This window comes from Pan paniscus, chromosome 5, assembly GCF_029289425.2.
Source record: "Pan paniscus chromosome 5, NHGRI_mPanPan1-v2.0_pri, whole genome shotgun sequence".
NCBI lineage: Eukaryota > Metazoa > Chordata > Mammalia > Primates > Hominidae > Pan > Pan paniscus.
This window is the reverse complement of record NC_073254.2, coordinates 62,059,816-62,081,591: the sequence shown is the minus strand read 5'-3', so window position 1 is coordinate 62,081,591 and position 21,776 is coordinate 62,059,816. Positions and strand designations below refer to the sequence as shown.

Here is a 21,776-nt window from a genome sequence, read left to right as displayed (position 1 = left end):
CGGAGTCTTGCTCTGTCGCCCACGCTGGAGTGCAGTGGCGCAATATCGGCTCACTGCAAGCTCCGCCTCTTGAGTTCACGCCATTCTCCTGCCTCAGCCTCCTGAGTAGCTGGGACTACAGGCGCCCGCCGCTACACCCGGCTAGTTTTTTTTATTTTATTTTATTTTTAGTAGAGACGGGGTTTCACCGTGTTAGCCAGGATGGTCTCAATGTCCTGACCTCGTGATCCGCCCACCTCGGCCTCCCAAAGTGCTGGGATTACAGGCGTAAGACACCGCGCACGGCCTCCAATTTATTTATAAGAACAACTGACTGATTTTAGGGAAAAGGGGAAGTCACTATCTGAATTTTAACAAAACTGCTGCCTAACTGGTGACATGATTTTTTTTAATAGTAAAAAAATAGATAATAAAGCCAGCAATATACCTCTTACATGTGGTTCTACATATCTTGGTAAGCTGAGTTTTTCAGGTAGGACAGATATTATAAACAAGTACTAAAAACTGATCTAAGACTCCTACCTAACTAGTTCACAAAGAATTAATCTGAGACTAATATTTTTATTAAGCATAAATTGTTTGTGCAGCATATTTTTAAAATTCTTAAGTATAAAAAAATATAAAAAAACTTCCATTTTGAAAGTAAAAAGAAAGATAAAGCTAGGAAAGTACATGACATATTTAGGGACTAGAGAGTGAGTGCTACATTTAGTAAACAAAGGGTGGAAGATGATATCAAAACTGTAATCTGGGGGTCAGTTAGTTACTGGAGGGCCTTGAATTTGAACTTTTGATTTTTATCTGAAAACTGAAAGTCTTTTCAACAAACGGTGTTGGATCAACTAGACATTCACATGCCAAAAAAAAAAAAATGAATCTAGACAATGACCTTACAACTTTCACAAAAATTAACTCAAAATGAATCACAAACCTAAATGTAAAACACAAAACTATAAAATTCCTAGAAGATTACACAGGAGAAAATCCAGATGACCTTGGGTATGGCAATGACTTTTTAGATACAACACCAAAGCCATGATCCATAAAAGAAGTAATTGATAAGCTTCAATCAAATTTAAAACTTCTGCTCTGTGAAGAAAACAAGCCAGACTGGGAGAAAATATTTGCAAAAGACGTCTACTAAAGGATTGCTATCCAAAATATACAAAGAAAGAAACTGAAGGAAAAAAAACCTGAATAAAAGATGAACAAAAGACCAGAACACTTTACCAAAGATATACAAATGACAATTAAGCATATGAGAAGATATTCAACATCATATATCATTACGGAATTGCAACTGAAAACAAAAGTAAAATACCACTACACACCTATTAGAAAGGCCAAAATCCAAAACACTGAAAATACCAAATGCTGGCTAGAATGTAGAACAGAAATTCTCACTGATTACTAGGGGGAGTACAAAATGGTTCAGCCACATTGGAAGAAGTTTGGCAGTTGCGCCTACAAAACTCAATATACTCTCGCCATATTATCAGGTAATCCCTCTCCTTGGTATTTACCCAAATGAATAGAAAATATGTCCACACAAAGACCTACACACATTTATAGCAGCTCCCCTTATAAGTGCCAAAACTTAGAAGCAATCAAGATGTCCCTCAGTGAGTGAGTGGATTAATAAACTGTGGAATATAAAGACATTGAAATATTATTTGATGCTAACAACAAATGCCTCCCAAGCCATGAAAACATACGGAGAAATTTTAAAGGCATATAATAAAGTGAAAGACGCCAATTTGAAAAGGCTACATGCTGTATGATTCTAACTATATGACACTCTGGAAAAGGCAAAACTATGGAGTCATTAAAAAAATTAATGGTTGACAAGGGCTGAAGGGAAGGACAGATGAATAGGTAGAATAAAGAAGGTTTTTAGAGTAGTAATGCTATTCTGTATGATACTACAATGGTGGATACAGGACATTATACATTTGTCAAAATCCGTAATAGTTACAACACTAGGAGTGAACACTAAAGGAAACTATGGACTTTGAGTGATAAAGAAGTGTCAATGTAGGAAGGCTCACTGATTTTAACAAATATGCCACTCTGGTACAGAATGTTAACAGTGGGAAAAATTGTGCCTGTGTGAAGAAAGGGAGTATATAGGAACTCTGTACTTTTGGCTCAATTTTGCTGTGAACCTAAAACTGCTCTAAAAAACAGTCTCCTTAAAAAAATGATACTGGCCCAGGCACGGAGGCTCACACCTGTAATCCCAGCACTTTGGAAGGCAGAGGTGGGTGGATCACGAGGTCAGCAAATCGAGACCATCCTGGCTAACATGGTGAAACCCCACCTCTACTAAAAAATACAAAAAATTAGCCGGGCGTGGTGGCGGGTGCCTGTAGTCCCAGCTACTCAGGAGGCTGAGGCAGGAGAATGGCATGAACCCGGGAGGCAGAGCTTGCAGTGAGCCGATATTGCGCCACTGCACTCCAGCCTGGGCCAGAGAGCGAGACAAAAAACAAAAACAAAACAAAAAAAAACATGATCCTGGCAACAACATGAAGTATGAGCCAGAAAAGGAGCTAAAGTGAGAGAAATCAAGTAAGAGGATACAATACTTCAGGCAAGAAACAAGGATGGATTAGACTACAACACTGGGAGAAGAAACAAAAAGCATTCTAAAATAGTATTCAAATTTCTTGATGTATATAAACTAATCTACTAGTGACAATCATTGCATATCTTTATGTGCAATAAGAAGGACTTATTTTCTCCAAATTCACAACAAACCAATAAGGTTTTTAGCAAAATACATGTGGTACCCTGGAATAACTTTCCAGGTTTACATTATGACAAACACATGCAGTGAGATTAAATAATATGTAATTAATTATTTTCATGCTTAAGTAGGAACTGGGTCTTCAACATTCTAAGGAATTTTTTAAAAACTGAAACACCATAAAAATAATAAAAGCATAGTTATTTAATGCTTAGTTTTCTTATACAGTCTGTGAAATAACTGAATAAAGACAACATCCTACTGAATAGTTTAATTTTTTAATGAATGTAAATTGTTATCTGTTTGAAAAATGAACTACTCCCTCCCAGAAAACTCCAAGCATTGTTAAATACATACTGAATACCTGTTAAAAATCAGTGTAAATGACTCAGTGTGGAGAAATAATTCTCTTTAAAATGACAATAAAAGAAATAATTGCTTTTTTGAAAGTTGAAAATTAGCCTCACCCTTTTCTTCAGGCTTTAAAGAAAAATATTTCTTCTCTGCAGCTATCAGTTCAGGCTTTGGAGCTATGGGAAAAAACATTAATACTTTTTTAAGAAGACAGTTTTAAAGCACAGAGACAATTACACTTCTAAAAAGTAAAGATGAGTTGAAAAATAACATCAGATGAAACCATGGTTTAATAGAAAGAACAATGTACCAGAATTACCAGGCTCAATTTCTAATCCTGGACCTGCCACTATTACCCTACTCTGTGGTCTCAGTTCCTTCTTTGTCAAATTAAGGTGTTAGAGATCATATCCTCTACCGTACTGCAGTACGGAAGAGCTGTGGTGATGAAAACATTCTATTTTTTCAATATCCAACATGTGACTACTGAGCACTTGAAATGGCACTCCTATGACTGAGAAACTGAATTTTTAAATTTTATTTAATCTTAAGTTTAAAAGCCACACATGGTTAGTGGCTACCACATTGAAGAGTAAAGCTATATAAAAAGCTTTCAACACCAACTTCTATAAAAATTACTTTTAACTTATGCTTTCTTTGCTCTAGGATTAGGTCAGCAAATATAAAGCTAAAACCAAGGGCGAGAAAAAGACTTGAATTATTCTAAAAAACAGCAAATCTTTTAGGAAATAGAAATTTTTATTACACTTGTAAAGATCAATTATTTGAAAATTATGGAAGCAAAGAGCCAGATTACAAAACTTTAACTCTTGAAGACACTTCTAGGTCTACCATAATTTACTCATCTGTTTAAAATCATCTACTTTGTTTAACCTTCAGCATATTCCCTGAAAGAAGAGTACATAAATTATTATTTGAGACATTAACAAATGGATTTCATTTGAAAAGGTAGAATAACTAGTTGGCCAGGTCAATATATTAAGTTTTCTAAAACAGTTTAAATTTGATTAATTTTATTAACTCAAAATTACATATAAAGTATCTACATTTTCAAGATCCCTATTTTATACCATTTGTACTTTAAGAAAAATGACAGATACTAATGCATGTGAACATTCAATTTTCATATATTTCTAAAAATGTTTACAGACATCATACTTGATAAAAATCAATAGTTTGCATTAGATCCAATTTTATCATTTTAGAATTTTAAAAAATGGAAAACAGCAAACTGAATAATATGCTTCTTACATACCTGGAGCCTTAGCAGGAGGTGGTGGTTTCTTTGGTTTCTGTTAAAATAATAATGGTGGAAACGGCTGACCAGTTTCATATCAAATATAGTTAAAATAAACTCTAATTAGTAATAATCTAAATTATACAAATGTCTCTCCTCTTCATTCAATCCTTGACAAAATATAAAATGCTAAGATCGTAAAAACTACCCAAAAAGTCAATGACAACAAATTATTTCATTAGAAAAAATAGACTCATTGGTCAAAATTCAGTCAAATATTTCAATCCATATTTCAGTGGATTGAATAAACCTTAAAAATCTTAATGAGCAAAAATGTTCTGCTCTGCCTCCCCTAGGTTAAGATTCCTAAGTACCATTTTACCCCTCTTTTGCAGCTGGGGTTGTGGGGAGAGGAAGACTGGCAGAACAAGGGAGAGACCTTTTCTTTTGTTTGTTTTGGTTTGGTTTTTAAAAACAGAGTAGCAACAAATAGACTAAGTTTTCACTCTTAACTCTTTGGAACTCTCAAAGGAACAGTTAAAGGCAAAGACGTGTTTTTTCTCAATTTATAAACATTCGCTCATTTTTAAGACTTAATACCTTAAAATATTGATATACACTTCTAAGTTGGTGGACTTGGTTTTTACAAATTAAGAATAATTGATAAGCCATAATGTACAAACATAATAAAAGCAGAAAAACGTATTCTTTAGTAAAACTATAAAATAAAGCATATGAAGGCTGAATCAATACTGAATGCAATCTAACAAAACAAAGGCCTCAGACAGCCTAAGCTTCCATAGAGTTGGAGAGTTACGCATTGGCTTAAACCTAACATGGTAGCCCATCCTGTTGTGTGCTTGTGTTGATGCTCTTTCCCTCTATTCTAAAAACTATTATATTCCTCATCCATGGGGAAAAGGGACCAAGTTGTAGGAAGGCAAAAGACCACTGATGAATGACTCAGCCTCACTTTTTCTCTGAGAAGTGACACAAAAATAACAAATTCTGTAAGGAGGCAGAGTGCTCTTGCCCTCCCAAAAAAATGCACCAACAGCATAACAGCAATATCCACAAGACCTTAAAATAAACTAGAGCTTTTCAACAACATTAAATAAAAATACAATTTCTTCCAGGAAAGTACTAATTTATGTTATTAGGATAGACAGCCCTTCTTAAATTATAAAATAAAGAAGTCTAACATTTATTTTTCAGTACAGTCGAGAAAGAAACAAAGGAAGAATAAAGTACGGAACTGAAACATTATTTTGTTTTACTATAACTCAAATAACTCCTACCTGAATAGCTACATCTGAAACTCCTTCATAAAAATTATTCAATAACAATGCAAAAAAACTTGTTTGCAAAAGAATAGTGGCAAAATGTTCTTTCAAGTATTATCATCATTGAAAAACAAAAGCTTACTGGAAAGTCTTTATCAAGTTCATTTATCTGGACAGCAAAATTGTCTGGAAATACTCCTTCTTTACCATTAAGTTCACCCTTCCACCAGCCAGCTTCTCCAGTCTCCTAAAAAGCAAAATAGAATAATTAAGACAATAGACCTTTTTTTTTTTTTTTTTTTTTAGATAAAGCGTTGCTCTGTTGGCCAGGCTGAAGTGCAGTGATGCGATCATGACTCACTGCAGCCTCAATCTCCTGGGCTCCAGTGATCCTCCCAACTCAGCCTCCCAAGTGGCTGGGACCACAGGAATGCAATCATAAACTTCTGGGCTCAAATGATCCTCTTGATTTGGTCTCCCAAAGTGCAGGAACTACAGGCATGAGCCACTGTGCCTGGCTGGAACTAAACAGATCACACTGTCCTTCTAAAAGAAAATATTTCCCACGTATTACTTTTAGCAGTAGTTAAAAAATTGCGTTTAGTTTTTAAAACTGTATCAATTTTAAAATTCCATTTATAACGTTAAAAGGTTCTCAGAGGAAAAAGGAGAAAGATAAAATGAGGCCGGGCACGGTGGCTCACACCTGTAATCCCAGCATTTTAGGAGGCTGAGGTGGGTGGAACACCTGAGGTCGGAAGTTTGAGACCAGCCTAACCAACAAGGTGTAACCCCGTCTCTACTAAAAATGCAAACATTAGCCGGGCATCGTGACAGGCGCCTGTAGTACCAGCTACTCAGGAGGCTGAGACAGGAGAATTGCTTGAACTCGGGAGGCAGAGGTTGCAGTGAGCCGGGATCACACCACCACTGCACTCCAGCCTGGGTGACAGAGCGAGACTGCATCTCAAAAAAAAAAAAAAAGATATAATGAAAGGAAGTGGAAAAGAGAGGAAGGTGGAGAGGGAGAATATGAATTTCTAAACTGTATCTTTCTTAACACTTTTAACACTTTATGTACTAAAAATTAATCACATTATTCAGCTGCTTTAAAAATTAACAAGATTTGACCAGGCACAGTGGTTCATGTTTTGTAATCCCAGTAACTTCAGAGGCTGATGTGGGAAGATTGCTTGACGCCAGGAGTTTGCAACACCAGCCTGGGCAACATAGCAAGACCCTGTCTCTACAAAAAAATTTTGAAAAAAGAATTAATCAGGCGCAATGGGATGCAACTGTAGTAGTCTCAGCTACTTAGGAGGCTGAGGCAGGAGGATCACTTGTGCCCATGAGCTCAAGGCTGCATTGAGCTATGGTCACACCACTGCACGCCAGCCTGGGCGACAAAGCAAGACCTTGTCTTTAATTTTTTTTTTTTTTTTTTAATTAACAAGACCTTCTAAGTTTCTTCTAAATACCCACCACCCTTGCATGAAAAATTAGGTGTAATCAGTGCAAATTATATTAATATGAAAATTCACATACATTTATAAAATTCTTGCTAAATGATTTTAGCTGCTATTGTCACTAAAACAAAAAAGGTAACTATGTGAGATGACAGATGTCAATTTGCTTCACTATAATAACCTTTTTATTACTACGTATCCTATAACATCATTATACTTTACACAATAAAACTTATTTTTTAAAAAAATTATATACACTATGACATCTTATAACAAAGTCAGTGTAAAACAATGGGGCCAGGTGTGGTAGCTCACACCTGTAATCTCGGCACTTTGGGAGGCCAAAGCGAGAGGAATGCTTGAGCTCAAGAGTTTGAGACCAGCCTGGACAACATAGCAAGACTCCATCTCTACTTAAAAAAGGTTGGGGGTGGGGGGCAGAATTTCAAAAATTATTCTACAGGGTTATAGCAAAAACAAAATATTTGTAATTTTCCCATAATACAGTTATTATAGGATTCTGCCCACACACAAGTACTACTGGGTTTTCTCTTTATTTTGCATTAGGATTTATTCCAAGTTATAAAATCACTTCATTCTTTAAAATGGTGACATCATTTTCCAGAGTAAAAAGAGTTTCAGAACCATTTCCATACTCATGGACGTTTAGCTTGTTTCCCTATTTTTCTTCTGTTTACATTACAAACAACACTCCAAACGACAGGAGAAAAAATAGAATGAGGTGGAAGAGAAGTAAGAATAAAAACCTGGGAATTTGAGGTTAATTTTTTAAAAAAAGTACTTAAAAAAGAACAAATATGATGGTTAACAATAATTCCCAATATATAAATTATAACAAATACAGTCAATAAAAGTTAGCTCAAAAAGAGAACGTTCTGAGCACTTATTACGTGCCAAGTTTTCAGGACTTACAAACAAGACAAAGTCCCAGCTCTTCTAGATTCTAGGGTGAATATAAGAACATTCTAGGGTGAATGTATAACTTTTGAAAAATATTTCTATAAATAAATTAAGCAATTCACTGAAAAACAGAAACACCTTACCTTACTTATCAAATGGATTATCTCCCCCTCTTTAAAAGTAAGTTCATCTTCATTAGTACCTTCATAGGCAAATAATGTTCTACAATATTCTTTAGCTGAAATAAAGAATGTAAATAATGTGGCTCACACAAATGGATTCATTCAACAAATACTTATTTAGCCTCTATCTTGTGTAAAGTATACTAAAAGTTATTAGAGATGAACTTAATTATCTTTAAATTTTAAAATACTTATAGTCAATACCTTATGTTAAGTAACAATTTCATTAATCCATTCATTCAAATATTTACTGTTTGTGATGTTCCAGGCACAGATTCAACTACAAGGAGATACATCCATCAACCAACAAAGTATATCAAAATCCTTGACCTCATGGTGCTTACATCTAATAGAATTTGCTATTCTAATAAGACAGTGTAACAAATGCTTCCAACAAGTCTCTTAATACATTTGAGTATGTTTCCACTATTCCCAATATGAAAGCTTTATTCAAAAACATACCTTTAATTTTACCTTCGGTATCTGTTTTTGTTATCTCCACACTCTGAGTTTTGGGTCCCAGTGACTGTAGGATTAAGGGCTAGAATAGAAAAAAATGGCATAAACTATTTTAAGATAGAATAAAGATAATACTGTTAAACAAAGTTTCCATTTACAGTTACCCAGCTTTCCCTAATGGTACTTATAGCTAGGATAGTAATGTGACTGAAAACTTAGCAACAAAACAGGTAAAGGTCTCCAAAGTTCCTTAAATCATAGCTCAGAGCTACCAATTTAAAGATTCCTTGTCTCAAAGATAATATTCTCTGATGCCCATAGTATATTAATGAGATTTAATTTTAGAATCTCTAAAATAAATAAGAGGCTAGGAACCGGTGGTTCATGTCTGAATCCCAACACTTAGGGAGGCCAAGGCAGGAGAACTGCATGAAACCAGGAGTTCAAGGTTATAAGTGAGCTATGATTGTACCACTGCATTCCAGCCTGGATGACATGGTGAGACCCTATCTCTAAAAACTACAATAAAACAAATACAATAAATAAAAACAACAGCACTTGAGAACTTAAATCCCTGGGCTAAACACTTTATATAAATAGTGCAAATAGGACTAGTAGCCTCATAACTATCTGCATTAAGTGGGCACTATTCATACAATACTACAAATTTGTGTAAGTCATCTGTCCATAGTAAAAGGAATTTAGCAGCAAAGCCCAGATTTTAACCCAGAACTAAACCTTAAAATGAAAGAGGAGAAAAAAAATTCTTTATACTTCATTGCTATCTGAATGTAAATGATTCAGGTAATCTTATGTTCCTTATAGCTACAGTCTACTAGACATTTTTCCATTGTAATCTGTAAAGGACTAAGTCCTTTACCATCTTATACTAGTGTTTCCTTAAGTTCTCTACCCAGAAACAACAGTACATTTAACCTTAGATGTCATTATTTAAAAATCTGAACACACTGCTAACTTACCTACCTACTACTGTGTTTTCTGTTATCTTCTAAAATATTTACTTTAGTTTTCCCCAACTCTAACCACCATATTTTCCAATCTGGTGCACCTACAAACACAGCAAATGTGCTCCCTATTTTATCAATTCCTGGATCAGTGATCAAAGCAAGCCTGACCAGACCATTATATAGGGTAACCCTGAGACTACAGTCACTAATAACAACTCTTGAGTAGTAGACATTATCAAGGATGATTAAAAGATAATATAATCATTAATCAACTAAAGTTATTCAATATAATCATAAGCTTTAGAGTTAGAAGGGGCACAAGATCATCTAGTCTAATTTCTATCACAATGCCAAGAATTGCTTGTCCAACATTCCTAGCTGTTACATGGCTATAAAGCACCACCCCAAAAACCATGAGAATTCCAAACTTTACCTTTAAAACCAAGAATCAATTTGACCCCACAATCCTAATGCCAGATAGTCTCAGAGCTAGGAATATGTAGGATAGAAAGTGGAAGTTCTCTTTCCTGAACCCAACTCTTCACTGCTACATAAGAAAATACGTAGCAAGTTAGGAAACGAATAAAAAAAGTTGAAACCACCTATCTTAGGAGGAAACTTAATAGTATCTCAATAACCAAAACACAGTCTTTAAATGAGATGTAGCTACATGAATCAAGTAAATACTGAAATACTATAATTTCTTCAGAGTTAAAGAGATAGGACTGACAGAAGGAACTGTGAAAAAATGTTCTACAGACTGTAGCTATTTTACCACCAAATTAACAGCTTAAGGTTTTATTTTAAAGCTTCTTTTTAGTTCTTATAATTTATGGCTCACTTACTTGGTTTCATTTCACAATGCCAGCAAAATGCTAATGAAATAAAATTCTCCACACATTCAAAGAAGTTTAGTAAATTTAATGAATGTTGACAATCTAGAGGAAATTTAAGTAGTGCCAAAATATCAAGTAATTTAATATTTTCTAAATCCATTTTAAAACAGTCCATTTTAGGTCTAATTCAAATTAAATATACATTTATTATATTAATTATATATAAAACTAAATTTATATATAATTTTAGCTTTAAAAGGCAAAAAACCCTCTAATTTTTATTTACACTGTGATACCTAAAAACCCTAAAGCTTCTACTAAGTGTGTTAAATTTACCAAGAAATAAGCATTCTAATTTTATTAGATTCAAACATGAATATTAATCATTGTAAATTTGGAGACAAAATTTCTCACAGCCTCCTCATTCATAACCAAATTATTAGTGATCTGAAAAAAAGAAATCTAACACAGTTACAAACTGACTTTTACATTTTAAAAAATGTTTAATGAGAGAATGAGTGGAGTTAATCTAACAAGTCCATCATTACCACCTTTTCTGGTTTTTTCTCTTCTGTTTCACTACTGGATGTTCTTGTCCGAAGTTTCACAGAGCCTTCTTTAAAAATGTCTCCAAATCCAATTCCTCGAATTTTCTTTGGCTGTGTAATTGATCCAGATGCAGTTTCACTCACATTTCCCAGAGAAGGTATAGGTGAAGTAGGCCCAGCCAAAACAGTTTCTGAAGCAATAATTTGTTTTTGAAGAATGACACCTAGAATCACAAAACGCTTGACATCCTGTCATAATGTCTACATTCTATATGCCTTCTAATAAAACACAGTAGAATAAAAAAAAAATAAACTATTCAGTACTGAAATATCCAGAAGAGCAAGATGCAATTTATGCAATTTACACAGACTTTTTTATTGTGCAAAACAATAATAATTTTAGGTAAACTTAATTAGTAAAATTAAGAAATCCTAATTAGGAAATCATGTCATACGAGGTCCTTAAAAACAGCATGTCGTGGTGGCTCACGTCTGTAATCCCAGCACTCTGGGAGGCTGAGACTGGCAGATCACGAGGTCAGGAGATCGAGACTATTCTGGCTAACACGGTGAAACCTCGTCTCCACTAAAAATATAAAAAAATTGGCCAGGCTTGGTGGCAGGTGCCTGTAGTCCCAGCTACTCGGGAGGCTGAGGCAGGAGAATGGCGTGAACCTGGGAGGTGGAGCTTGCAGTGAGCCAAGATCGCGCCACTGCACTCCGGCCTGGGTGACAGGGCAAGACTCCGTCTCAAAAAAAAAAAAAAAAAAAAAACACAGCATGTCAATTTATAGCTTTTGGCCAAAGATGATATAATGTGAGACAAACAATAAAGACATAAGATTATTTTTTAAAGCTATATGATTCAATCCAATCAAAGTTAGCATGAGTTTCTCAATATAAAAACTGGGAATGTTCAAAAATGTTTATTTTAAAAAGGTCAATAGTTCATAATCTGTTATTTTAGCTCAGAGATTAGGTAACAGGTCTAATTTCAAAGCAGTCAATGGAAACTCAATTACTATATAATAATAAAAATTTTTTAAGTTTAATATTATATGGGTAACAACGTTTTTACATTCTTGCTCAGTAACAAGGGTTCTTATTTATAGGCTCAATGAGTCCACAAATAACCCTATGGAAAACTGTGTGGTTATTTTTATGTACTTTTTTCTGGATAAAACAGGTACAGCTTTTATCAGATCCTCAAAGAGCTTTATAATCTAAGTAAGAAACAAAGTTCTAGAGTAAAAATCCAGAAACATTTAAGACCGGGGGTACGGGGTAAGGAAAAATATGTGGTAACAGTTCACTGAACTAAGGTAGTCTGTTAAAAAATAACAGTAAGAACAATAGGGACAATAAAAATAGTAGTTACCATTTATTCAGAGCTAATTCTGTACCAGGCATTTGGCTAAGCACCGCATAAGAATTATCTCATTTTTATAAGCCCACATGAGCTTCTTAACATTCAGCACTATTACTCCTCATTTTACAAATAAATAAACTTGGACAAAGGGATATTAATGACTTTCCCAGGGACCTACAGGTAGTCAGTAACAAAGTCAATTTTTGAAGTGAATTCTAGATGACCCCAAAACCACAGTCTTAAACAATTTAATATAATGGCTCAGACCACAAAAGTCTCCAATCAAACGTGAGAATCTTTTTGCATCTATCGAAATGACCATTTTACAGGTGGCTTGCCAAAACAAGTTATTAACTTAAGAAATATAATGCTAACAAGTATAGTGATCTACCCTAACCATTTTCAATATTATCCTAAGTCACACAGAAGACTGAAGTGGAGAAGACAGTTTTGTAATATACTTTTAACATTCAACTTCATTGAGAGAATGTTTACAATGAATAAAATGAACCCGTTTTAAATATGCATTTCAGTAATGTTTGACAAATGTCGCACCGTGTAAATACAACAAGATACAGAACAATTCGTCACCCAGCACTTGTACACCATCGCAGTCGATCCGGGCGCAGGCATGAGTCACTGCGCCCGGCCCCTGCTTCTTGATATACCTAGTACTTATTTAAAATTTTGATGTTGTTGAATGTTAAATTTTACAGTAATCCTTTACAACAGTTATTTCCAATCAGGGTGGATTCTGCCTTCCAAAAGACATGAGGCAATAACTGGAGACATGTTTGGTTATTACAATGGGGGAGTGTTACTGACATCTAGTGAGTAGAAATCAGGAATGCTTCTTAACATCCTGTATGTGCCAGAGAGCCCCTGAAAACAAACAATTATCCAGCCCAAAACATCTTCAGTGACAAGGTTGAGAAGTTCTACTTTAACGAGTGCTGGCAAATTTTTAATTTTTTTTTCTGGCAAGCAGGTAAGTTATTTGCACATTAGTGTGAAGCTTTTTTAGGGTAGGATTAGAGCAACCTCCATTCTAAGGCTAATTTAGCCCCACTTCACCTCTCTACTGAATTGCCCATGTAGTCAATAAAATCTCTGAAATCTAGAAAGAAAGAACTCAATTCTTGGCCTTGTATAAGCATACCAGAAATTGCTCATATTAACCCTTAGTAATTGCTCTTTCTTCACAAGCTGCTCATGTTCAGTCTCTGGGGTTTCACTGTATGCATTCACAGACTGGTGCTCAGCTAAACCCTCAAAACAACACCCAAGAACAGTTCTGGTGAGCTCTCTACATATAGTTCTCACTTCAGGTGTTCAGCAACACAAAATTCTAACTGCCTTTGTTTCCCTGAATTTTGATCAATCCTCAACAAAACCATAGCCTTCTGCTGTGGTTAGGTCCCCTTTCCTTATAATGCAGTTCAGAAATTAGCTCCTGGCAGAAACCTAGGACAATGGTAGAGCTCTCCTTTCCCCTTGTTTTTTCCCCTTTTCTCAGGAATACCAGTCCTGTGCAGTCTACTTTTTGGAAAAATTTGCTTCCTATATTTTCTCCAGTTCTCAAGTTTGTATGGTGGAAAAGTGAATTCCATACTGTCTTGCTCCTGCATTGCCAGAAGTGTATTCTATATAGTTTTAATATATACCTCCAATAACCAGCCTGTTGGACAAAGCAATATTCTGATACAGATTAGTATATGAGGTGCATATCTAAAAGGAATTTTTAAAATGAAACTATCCATGGTATTAATAAATCATATATTGATAAAGACAACATTAAGAGATTATTCTAAAGTACAATTTTCACAGTTTGAGTATTTGATTAAGGCCATAAAACAAAAAAAAGGCAGGGAAGGGGGTTTGGATTTAGTGACTGTAACCTTTATTAGAGTCATTAAAATATATATCATTAAAATAGATGGCTAGATATCAAAAATATCCAGTACTAATGGATAGGCTATTTTTGGCTAAATGAAAAATACCAAATTTTACTACCACGTTTGCTATTAAATCAATGGTTGCAAGGCAGCATGGTATAGCGGTAAAGTATATGAACTCTAGGGTTGAATTTTCTTGATTCATATCTTGCCCCCTCCATTATATTTGCCCAATCTCTTTGCCTGTAAAATGGGGAACTTCACAGGATTGCTATGAGAAGTAAACTAATTTATTCCTGTAAAGTGCTTTAAACAGTGCCTGGCTCAGTGTCTATTATTTTTTTAAAAGTTTAAAAGATGTATCACTGAGAACCATAAGTAAGAGAGAGCACTGATCACAAAGAAGCAGTAAAGTATAAAAGGGAAAACAGCCACTGGAAAGAAGAAAGAGGATAAGGAGCAAGGAGAAAGGAAAAAGGAGGAGGAAAAAGGGCATGCAGGAGGTGCCATAATGAGACAAAACAGTAACCTTATCTATATGGTACTTCTAACATTTTAATACCCATATACTTTACCCATCTGATTGTCCTTGAATTGCTATGCTTGAAGAAAAACATCTGCATTTTATGTATGTTGCTATCAGTCATAAAACAAACAGCAAATCTGTCTATTGAGCCTAAACCCTCCCTCCTCCTTCTTCATTAAATCTCTATAGCAAAAGCTACTTGATGGCTTGTATCTTCATATAAAGTGACTTAAAAGAACTGCAAAATGCAATTACTTGTTTGGAGAAAAACAGAAACAAGAAACCACATGTGAACTGCACTGACAGCTTAAAAAAAAAAGAAATCTGATGAAAATAAAAAGCATTTAATAGAATCAATCCAAGTTCACCATTAAAGTCATCTTTCACCATTATTCTCAAGGATTTTGTAAGTCGATCATGCAGGTGTGGGTGTGGGTGTTTTAACTGGACTTAAAATCAATCAATATTGCATAGTTCCTAAAAAGTACACATAGAAAGAAAGTCTGGCTGTTAACAATAACTTAGAAAGATCCACAACGTACTACCAGTAAGGGCATCAAAACTCCAGAAAAAGTTTCCTTGCAAAGCTGCTCACCAGGAGGAGTATAAGGTGAATACTAATATATGATTACAGACTCCAAGGTAAACTATAATACCTTAACTCCTGGTGACTAGCCTGCAGACTAACAAATTTCTATCTACTATCTTTGGCACACGAGGTATACAACCATTTCCCCAGGATCCTGTGTCTCATTAGCAATGAGCACTTTCTTCTATTCCAGAACCTGAATAATCAAATAAAACTTCAGCTGACTCCTAAGAAAACGAACTTTTTCTACCTGTAAGAGACTAGAACTCTTGAAGAACAATCCATCAGGGTTTCTTAAATGTTTTGTGTGATGCATCCATCTAGTTGCCCAGTAAAGCCTAGAGGGATAAATGGCACAAACATTTAAGAATCCCTGCTGGAACCTCTTCATCTCCTCAAAATTCTGACCTCACCACTTTGCAACTTATTCGTAACATTACTCCTTTTCTATAGAAGACATCAAAAGTCAGAAATATCTTCCTCAGCTTCCTACCATTAAGCCTACTAACTCTGATCTATCTCCAATAAATTGAGACTAATCATAATAGCCATAATGTGAAACGCATTTCCTCCACCTTCTGGATAAATTCTATTGTGCTGATAACCACCATTCTTCTGAGTTTCCATCTTCAACTGCTCTCCTACTTGTCAGCCATTAGTATGTCAAGATGATCAACACTTTTCCTTTTGAAGAACAAAAACAATCTTGAATATATGTTGTCATCAAATGCTGCAACTGCCTTATACTTATTCTCTCCACTGCCTAACCTCCTTTCTTCTTTAATTTGGCTTCTGCCCTAATCACCTCAAAACTGCTCTTGTCTAGGTCCTTAATGATCTCTTTTACTTAACCTCCCAAGTAATATCTGACACTATTGCCCTGCCTCCCTGAATAACTCTCCTCCCTTGACTGACTACCACAGTCTCATAGGTTTCTTTCTGGCTCTCTCCTTCTGTGCTTTCTTGGTCTTCTTTTCAGTTAATCTTCCTCAGTCCATTCCTTAAATGTCACTACACAGGATTCCATCCCAGGGTCTTTAGTTTTTTTCTTCACTCTGTATATTCTCCGTAGGTCATCTAATCTAAATCCATCGTTTCATTTATTTATTTATTTATTTATTTATTTATTTATTTATTTATTTGAGACGGAGTCTCACTCTGTCACCCAGGCTGGAGTGCAATGGCACAATCTCGGCTCACTGCAACCCCCGCCTCCCAGGTTCAAGCGAATCTCCTGCCTCAGCCTCCCAAGTAGCTGCGATTACAGGTGCACGCCACCATGCCCAGCTAATTTTTTTTGTATTTTTTAGTAGAGATGGGGTTTCAACTTGTGGGCCAGGCTGGTCTCGAACTCCTGACCTCGTGATCCACCCACTTCAGCCTCCCAAAGGGCTGGGATTACAGGCGTAAGCCACCGCGCCCAGCCTACCCATCGTTTCTTATACCACCTAAAGTACTATCAAGCCCCAGTTTTGCACAGACATCCGAATTTTTCTAAGGATTCAGACCCACAGACAACTGACTACCAAATATCTTCATTTGGATGCTCTCACATCCCTACAAGCCTCAAATTTAATACCTCCAAAAGTGAATAGCCAACATGGTAGTAAAAGTTGGTAATTTTCAATGATCCAAAAATAATTAACCTACCAATTAGTACTGCCTATTTTCAATATCTAGGTATCTATTTTAACGATACATCATCATCTCCCAATATCCTATCTCTGCAAATGACATCTCCATTTTACAAAGCCAAAAACCTGGTAGCAGTTGGCTCCTCTTTTTCAGTCATCCCCCAAATAACATTATCACTAGGTCCTGTTCTTTGTGCTATCACTTATATAGATCCTATTCTACATGTGTCTCTCCATCCCCATAGCACTCCTCTAGTTTAGGCTAATTCTACCTCATTATCAAAACATTCTCAACTGGCGTTAGCAGCTCAGTCTCTTCTCCAATCTACTCCCCACATTGCAATTCACTCTCCATACTGCCATCAATTTATTTGAAAAACAATCTCATCATTTTGCTCTATGGCTTCTCTGTGATTTGATTAACATTTTTGTAATGTTTTCTTATGTCTGACCCAATAATTTCTCCAGGCTCAACATTCACATCTAATTATATACTCTATAATGCCTCTGAATTAAATATCTTTCAGGATCTTGCAGTGCTATGCTTTTCCTCACCCTCTGCCACAAACTTGCTTAGAAATTTCCTAGCCATTTTGGGATCTCAATCTATGACTTCTTCTAGGGCACATTCCTTCACAGCTTGCCAAGTCTGGATTAGCCCTCTTATATACATTTATTGCACTGTTTCCTGTAACAAATATTTCTCCTGCTAAATTACAATCACTTTTTAAAATCATCTTTTCTTTCCCAATGGAAAAAAAAGCTTCAAACAAGGGGGGGAAATCATGCCTATGTTGCTGATCACTGTATTCCCAGGACTTTGTACAATATATTAACAAAAGGCACTCAATATATTGAATGAATAAATATATGAATGCTGAATTAACTAAACAATTGTATTTATATCTAGAATTTCCCTTTGCCAGCTTTGACTTTTAAATTTCAGATTTTGGAATACCCTGCCTTCATGAGAAATGCTAGTATACGCACATATTACTACTCACAACCCTCAAAGAGCTGAAAGTACATGAAAAGATAGTTCTATAAGCATACCTTAAAGAAAATTAGATGAAGATAGCAGCAAACAAATGGACTACAATAGTGAAAAACCACCAAATTTCCATACCCCATATGTTAAATAGCATAGTAAAGTTAAAAAAAAAAAAAAACTGGGAAATCAGAAAAACAAAACTCTAATGATTTTACCACTCAGTAGTTAAATTATCTCAGGAGTTTCCATTTCTTGACCCTTAATATGGGAGTGACATTAATCTTCTTAAAAGCTAAGAAGATTTATTCTACTACAAAGACACATGCATGCATATGTTTATAGCAGCACTATTTACAATATTGCAGTCATGGAACCAACCTAAATGCCCATCAATGATAGACTGGATAAAAAAAATGTGGTACATATACACTATGGAATACTATGCAGCCATAAAAAGGAATGAGATCATATCCTCTGCAGGGACATGGATGACGCTGGAAGCCATCATCCTCAGCAAACTAACACAGGAACAGAAAACCAAACACTGCATGTTCTCACTCATAAGTGGCAGTTGAACAATGAGAATACATGGACACAGGTAGGGAAACACACACCAGGACCTGTTGAGGGGTGAGGAGCGGGGGAAGGGAGAATTCAGAGGATGGGTCGATAGGTGCAGGAACCACCATGGCACACTTATACCTATGTAACAAACCTGCATGTTCTGCATATGTATCCCAGAACTTAAAGCAAAAAACAAAACAACAATAACAACAAAAACTCAAGAGGATTTCACTTGACAAAAGTGTTTGAAAAGTTCTACATATACCACAAAAAACTATTCATTGTTTCACTGAGCATCAACATATCAGAGACCATTCTAGACAATGAGTAAACAAATACATACATACATATATATCTATATATATATTCTAATGAGCAGGTAGACAGACAATAAGCTTAATAAGCAATAGCAACAAATTCTTCTTTGAAACGCTAAAAAAAAAAAGAGAAGAGAATTAAAAAGTGGATAATGGGGACTTTCTGCTGTTTTACACAGAGCTGTCAGTAAGGGCCTCACTGATAAGGTGATTTCTGAGAGAATCCTGAATCAGACAAGTAGCCATCAGGACATCTTGAAGAAGAGCATTCCAGACAAAGGTATACAACAAGCACAAAGGCTGTGAGAGAGGAATGTTCCTAACATCCTTAAGAAACCTAAGGTGACCAATGTGAACAAAGGGGAAAGTTAAATAAGAGATGAGGTAAGAAAGGTGGAGGGAGGGATATGGGGATGCCAGATCATAGAGGGATTTGTAGCCATTTTAAAAGATTTTGGCTTTTAGTCTAAGTGAAATGCAAAGCTACTGGAGGGTGATCACTACTGGCTACCAGACTATTCAGTAAGTAGGTAATGGCATATAGGCTATGGTAATTATACAGCAAAAGATAACTTATACCAGGATAGCGGCAGTGAAGGTGGTAAAAAGAAAATAGATTCTAAACATTTTTTGACAAAATCTGTTAATGAATCATGGTAGGGTGCGAGGTTAAAAAGAAGAGTACAAGAGAAATGTAAGAATTTTGGCCTGAGTAAAAGAAGGATGAATTTCTCCTTAACTCAGATGGGGAAGATTACATGGAGCAGGAAAAAAAGGCAGAGGATCAATTTTGGGCATCTTAGGTTTAAGATGCCTATCAGACATCTAAATGGAGATTCTTAAAGAGGTTTAATGTGGAAGACTTTTAGAAAAGGGTGGAAAAGACAAGTATATACAGTCACTGGTTTCATAAAATAAGGGGAAAATTTGAAAACACATTCCTATTTAGCAAATAAGTGGAATCTGCATGTTAACAAAAAGACCCTCTAAATAAGAAGGGTTAAGTATATTTGACAAAATTAAAAAGGAGACATTACAAAACCGAAACGTAACACTTTCCTAGCGAAGCAATGCTTTCCCTGAGACTGAATACTAAAAGAAATTTATCTTAGACTTTTATATAGAAACCACTCAGTAACAGAATAGATGATTAATTCACCACATTCCTACAGAAAACATAATGGTGGCATTCTTAAAACTTTTATCCTACAGTTCTTCAATGAAAACTGAGGATCTAAAAATAAATTATCTGTGAAGACTCAATATTGTCCATATATTATTAAGAGTCAGAATTATCTACTTAGCAAGTAATAGAGTTTAACTGGTCAAACCAAGAACATAATCCCATTACTACACAAGAGAGGATGGAGGAAAAAGGGAAAGGGAGGGAGGAGGAGGAGAACACTATTAAATTTAAAAGACTGTGCGGAGAAACTATATGATATAATCAAATATAGTGGATATGACATTCCAATAATGAAAGCAAAAAAAAAAACACTTATATAATGTACATTCTACTATAATTTTTCTAACAGCTACGAGGAACATAATTATTTTACTGACTGAAAAGATTGTCAAAACACCAATTATGGACAGAGGCTGTTACACTTTGTTAGGACACAGGAAAATTTTAAGTAGTTACTCCTTATATAATGCTCACTTCCTGGCATTCACAACAATATGCAGAAACTTGCCTAAAATTTAGAGTTGGGGAAAGAAAAAAAAATTATAGTGTACTTCAACCACTGACTTTCCACCCCATAATCACAAAGCTCCACATTTAGAATGAACAGTTATTGTAAAAGGGTTAAACAAAGAAGGAAGGGTATTTCTAACAGATAAAATTCTGCGCAGTTACTAAAATCCATATCAAGCTGAATAGCATAAGAAAATGTGCAAAGTATTTTATAATTATAAAAGTAATGAACTAAATTCAAATATAAATTAGATCTCTTGTGCTGGTGGTCCCATACAAACTTTAAGTTGTAAATATTTTAAAGGCTCAGTTTTATATGGCATCACAAAGATCATTTCACTCATATGCTTTAATTTACACCAAATTTTAATGTTAAAAGTAGGTATCAAATGATCCAATACCTGTGAACCCTAAGAAATACTAATGTGCATCAAAAGTAACTCAGGAGACAGTTTGCTAAGAGATGAATGCCCCATTAAATTTAAGCCAGGTGTTTTTGGTACTTATGTATGTTCTCTAATGGTTTTTACACACCCTTAAACATAAGTTCTGACTTCAGAATTGTTATCGAGTACTCTCAAATAAATGTAACATAAAATAGTGAAAGTACATCTAGTTGGTATGATTCCTTCTCCACTGATTCCTACCTCAATGATTTTTCTATCTTTCAATACAATCAGCATCTCCATTAAAGAAAACTGAAACTATTAAAACAATTGAAACTAAATTAAACAACTGGAACTATTTTTGTTAATATTTTTGTTTAATTCATTAAAGAGCCTTAGAAAAATTTAGAATTTTTACAAGTTTATTGCTAAGTTAAAGAGAAAAGAAATAGTGGAAGAACACTTAAAAATGAGAGGCAACTGGGCATCCCAAGTCACATTAAATAGCCAGGGAGCTCACGCTTTTTTCATTACTTTGTAGCACGTATAGTATGTAGCACTTACAGAGAGCTAAAAACTAATGTAAGAGTAAATCTGAACTCCTTTGAAAGGCTAATGAGCTTTAAAGAAAGGGATTCTTCAAAGGTAATCCACAATGAATATATGGTAGAGCATAATACTGTACACAAATGTTTGGTGCCCCTCCTTGTAAGAAAATTACATATCCCCATCCTGCTGCACTTACGCATGCATGACCATAACCGCCAAATACAATGTTAGTGGAA

At 35.2% G+C, this 21,776-nt stretch overlaps 1 protein-coding gene across 2 annotated transcripts in view; it reads right to left on the bottom strand.

Annotated features, from left to right (window-relative positions):
- CD2AP (CD2 associated protein) overlaps positions 1–21,776 on the bottom strand; it is a 146,293-nt gene that overhangs the window by 41,763 nt on the left and 82,754 nt on the right. The window contains exons 6-11 of one of the 2 annotated variants that reach the window (XM_008958677.5): positions 11,028–11,248; positions 8,676–8,754; positions 8,175–8,269; positions 5,787–5,891; positions 4,380–4,416; positions 3,217–3,279 (exon numbers count right to left, since the gene is read on the bottom strand). In XM_008958677.5, the coding sequence (XP_008956925.1) occupies positions 3,217–3,279; positions 4,380–4,416; positions 5,787–5,891; positions 8,175–8,269; positions 8,676–8,754; positions 11,028–11,248 (600 nt within the window). The remainder of the gene's footprint in view (positions 1–3,216; positions 3,280–4,379; positions 4,417–5,786; positions 5,892–8,174; positions 8,270–8,675; positions 8,755–11,027; positions 11,249–21,776) is intronic. The other variant, XM_003833191.6, reaches the window with a different exon arrangement.